We start from the raw sequence: 4,125 nt of genomic DNA on the forward strand, positions 1-4,125 counted from the left end.
GCTCAGTTGGTAGGGCGGATGGCATTAGCATTGCAGAGGGCAGACTTCGAATTCAGTAGGAGAAGGAGCCCATGACCTGCTTTGGAGCCAACTCAATTTTTCAGGAGTCTATAACAAGTGTGAGGATCACTTCCCTCTTTCGTCTTAAGATTCTTCTGCATGTAACTTACGAAATGAGGGGAGGTGCACAGGGGTGTACATGTTTTGTATACGTCCTGTCACGAACGTAGGAGTCGCGTAGGCCTGTCAAAACCCTGTAACTTCCAACTCGAAATCCGACTGGAAAAGCCAACTCGAAATCCAACTCGAAAATTTAACTCGAAATCCAACTCAAAATCCTATGACCTACTTTATAAGCTAGTAGAGTAACCCTAGCTGCCTTGTAAACGCTCTGCTATGGACAACTAACCTACCCGGGACAATTTTTTAGCGGTTTGCACTGTGTTTGCAATGCTGGCGGTTACCAAGCACACAACGTTGTCGCGGGTGGTAGGGTAACCCTATCTGTGAATTTTTTCTTGTAAACCCGGGCTATCTTTGATCCTCCTGCTAGGGTAACCCTAGCAGTAGGGTTACCCTAGCGCTAGGGTAACCCTAGCACTCAAACAGGGTAACCCTAGGGCCAGGGTAAGCCTAGCTGCCGTGTAAACACATCGATGAAAGAAAAAGGAAGAAATGTGTGAGCGCTAGGGTGACCCTCTTGCTAGGGTAACCCTAGGGTTTCCGTCCCTCCTTGTAAACAGGGCCTAACTAGGAGAATAGTCTGTTTCACTGTAATCATAACTTTCAGGAATGCTTCCTTAGAGTGCTACTATGATCAAATTTTTATCCCTTGAATTTTTTGGTTTAAAACATTGAGTACCATAAAAGATTAAAAACGCTGTTTACCGTTTGGAAATATCTGCATTGGTTCCGGAGATATTTAAGTTTGAAAAATGTGTAAAATATGCAAAGACAAGGTTGATGACGTCATTCACCCAACCCAATAGAACACCAAGAATATAAATAGAGCTATCTCGGTCTATTTGCAACAGAGACCATTGAAACTTGGTGAGCTAATAGTTTTGAAGGCAACACACCTACGACTGTAAAGAAATTGGTTCCCATGGCAACTCACTCTTTTCCAGTCCCCTCCAACCTGATTTCAATACTTTGGTGATCTCAGGCTAGAAAAACATTTACTAAGGCCACAAACTCGACCTAACATCTTTATATGCTGGCAGGATCACGCAGATGAGACACCATTTACAAATACCAAAGCAGAACGCCAAAGGTGGCCTGCAAAGCCTTTAATATCAGGGAGGTCTGGAACCCAGTATGTTGCCATGCTCTAAAATTAAAGACAAAGCTGGCTGCACGACCGGAACTACGTTACGTGACTTTAGCGCTTAAAAGCACTGTTTTATTGAACAATTTTAGAGCTCAGAGGAACTGTTATATTGAGCAATTTAAGGGCTAAAGAAAAGCACTGTTTCTGAGCGATTTTGGCGCTTAAAGCACTGTTTTACTAAGACCTACTGAGCGATTTTACCGCTGAAAAGCACTGTTTTACCCCGAGTGTTTTACTGAGCGATTTTAGCAGTGATTTTAGCGCTTAAAAGTACTGTTTTACTGAGACCTACTGAGCGATTTTAGCGCTGAAAAGCACTGTTTTGCACACACGGGACGAAAAATTGGATTTACATAGCGTCAAATGTCTTGTCAAAGGCGCGATAAAGACCGCGTTTGTTACAGCTTTACATGCCTTTGACGCGCGTCAAATATTATCTTTGCGGTTGCCTTTGCAGGGGGTCTCAGGTGGTAAAGGCCGTTTTTACTACAGTTTTACACCCAACCTTTGACAAGCGCCAAAGGTGTTATTTGACAACCCTTTGTTACCCTCACAAAGGTATCGTCAAAGATGTCTCAACTTCAATTCAAAGACTTGGCAAAAGTGTTGTCAAAGATGTCTGAGATTCAGTTCAAAGGTGTGACATAGGCGTGGTCAAACATGTCTGAGATTCAGGTTAAAGATTTGACAAAGGTGTAGTCAAACATGTTTGAGATTCAAGTCAAAGATGTCTTGGGGTGTATTTATAGCTGTTGGCTTGAAGCGCTGAATTAAAAACTCTGGACTACTCTGGACTACTTTTCCTTAATCAGGACGGTGGAACGAAAACTTCTGAATTTTTCCAGCCGTAGAAGACACCATTCAACTCAAACAACTGTCCATTATAAATGTACTTGAGTCTCAATTGAAATGTTTTTCAAATATCTGAAATATGTCTAGAGTGGTATTTCTGAAACCACCGTAGTCAAATTAACTTGCCATCCACCCCCATGTTATGCTATATGAGAGACAGACTGAAATGCAGATACGACGAAAAACTGTGTTGTTTCATTTTTTATTCAAAGGAATTCATACTCTTGGCAAAACCAAGAATCTCACACCTTACATTCTGTAATATCTCTAGGAATCGATTTTGTTGTGCATTTTTAAGTGGTAGTATACATCCAAAATGTAAATGTAAAAGGGTATAAATAAATCGAAGGATGGGAATTAATTTTTCTCAATTCCCGTGCTTCACTTCTTTCAAGGCTTCAATTTATTTATACCTGTAATATTTACACTACACGCACACCAAGCGCCGTGTTATCAACAACTTTGTTGCATAACAAGGACAATCACTGTCACGTAGAATTAGTTAAGTTAATTTATGACAAACAATCATGACACCTCTCTTGGAAGTATCATGTAGCTGACAATATCAAGAGTAGTGGACAGAAGTGACAGGGTAAATGGAACCACTGAAAACTTTGAAAAAAAAAACTGATATAATCTTGATTTTTTTCTTACTCACCAAAAACAAGTCAAAACCGAAACAATAAGTTCAATAGGAACTTCCCATGAAACAGCGTTTTAACTTTGAGGCAAGCTAATAAGTTATATTTATGTTGTAGTTCATTGTGGAAAACAGCTTTAGCCACACCGACTTGAAATTAACAAAATAAACTTCGAGTAAACGCTATTTCATGCGAAAATCCGCCAAAATTATTTTTAACTCTTTGTGCCGAAAAGACACTCATTCGACGGCCACCAGCATACTAACTAGATTTTGCACCAATTGTAATCATTGATTTCATTTTTTTTCTGCATGATTAAAGTCTTGCGGTGACAGTGTGAAGTGAAGAGACTTTGGCTTTCCCATTTTTATTACGTGCGTCAGTAAGAATGAAATCCGTACTTTCTGTGGAGCTGAGGCTAAAACGTTATATCATTTGCTCCTTACCTACCTCTACTCCAGTGACTTCGGGAATAGTTTTATAATGTTTTGCAACGCACTGATGAAAGAAAAAAAATAGCCTTTCCTTGCAAGATGTTGTGGTTGGCGTCTTGCAGACACGCTGTGCCCCTTACTCAACTATCTTCTTGTGATTGCAAACCTCTATATATGGGACTGCAGAAAGAACCTGCTTATTCCTAACATTACTGGTTAAACTAAAAGTTCGAATTAAATATATATGACACTTAATTCAGTTCATAAGTCGTTGTAGTCGAGACAAAGACATCCCTTAAAACAAATGGGAGGGTCGCGATATTCTGGTGTAAAAGTTGTTAACCCTTACCTGTTTGTCGGAGTGATGTGTATAATGCGCATTACAACATATAATCATTGTTTTGCTTTCTGTTTCTCTTACTTTAATTTTTAGTGCATCAAGTACGTGCCAAATGATGATAATTAAAAAAAAAAGGAAGTGTCTCGATCACGTTTTGTTAGAACAAAAGATGCTAATTGACGACAAGTTCCCCTTTTGCGTCAACAGGTTTTCCTCATGCTTGCTTTGATATTGAGAGGTGGCCGGGCCTTGAGCAACGATGCCCTACTCATTTGTTTAACATTTTATATAATTTTTCGCTGTGCTCTAGTTAGAAAAAGGTGAAATGTAGGACGTGAGCATTAGACTAAAAAAGTCCAAATTTCCTCATTCACACCGTTCGTACCAATTTTATTCCTGTAAAAATGGCACACACACCTTATGCATACCAAACGTCTTGAATAACTACGAAACAATTAGAATGTCTTCGTACAAGTTATCTTGAATTGATAGATGACGTTCTCTCAGTCGTCGTTCTTGCGTAATTAA

The 4,125-nt window shown here is 39.6% G+C and overlaps 1 protein-coding gene across 2 annotated transcripts in view; it reads right to left on the reverse strand.

Annotated features, from left to right (window-relative positions):
* The window catches only part of LOC138004103 (uncharacterized), a 33,460-nt gene extending 29,778 nt beyond the window's left edge, over window positions 1–3,682 (reverse strand). Inside the window, exons 1-2 of one of the 2 annotated variants that reach the window (XM_068850516.1) lie at window positions 3,607–3,682; window positions 3,274–3,321 (exon numbers count right to left, since the gene is read on the reverse strand). In XM_068850516.1, the coding sequence (XP_068706617.1) occupies window positions 3,274–3,321; window positions 3,607–3,654 (96 nt within the window). In that variant the 5' untranslated portion in view covers window positions 3,655–3,682. Of the gene's footprint in view, window positions 1–3,269; window positions 3,322–3,606 lie in introns of both variants that reach the window. The other variant, XM_068850517.1, reaches the window with a different exon arrangement.
* Between the last annotated feature and the right edge of the window lie 443 nt (window positions 3,683–4,125).

This window comes from Montipora foliosa, chromosome 5 (genome assembly GCF_036669935.1).
Source record: "Montipora foliosa isolate CH-2021 chromosome 5, ASM3666993v2, whole genome shotgun sequence".
In the NCBI taxonomy this organism is placed as follows: domain Eukaryota; kingdom Metazoa; phylum Cnidaria; class Anthozoa; order Scleractinia; family Acroporidae; genus Montipora; species Montipora foliosa.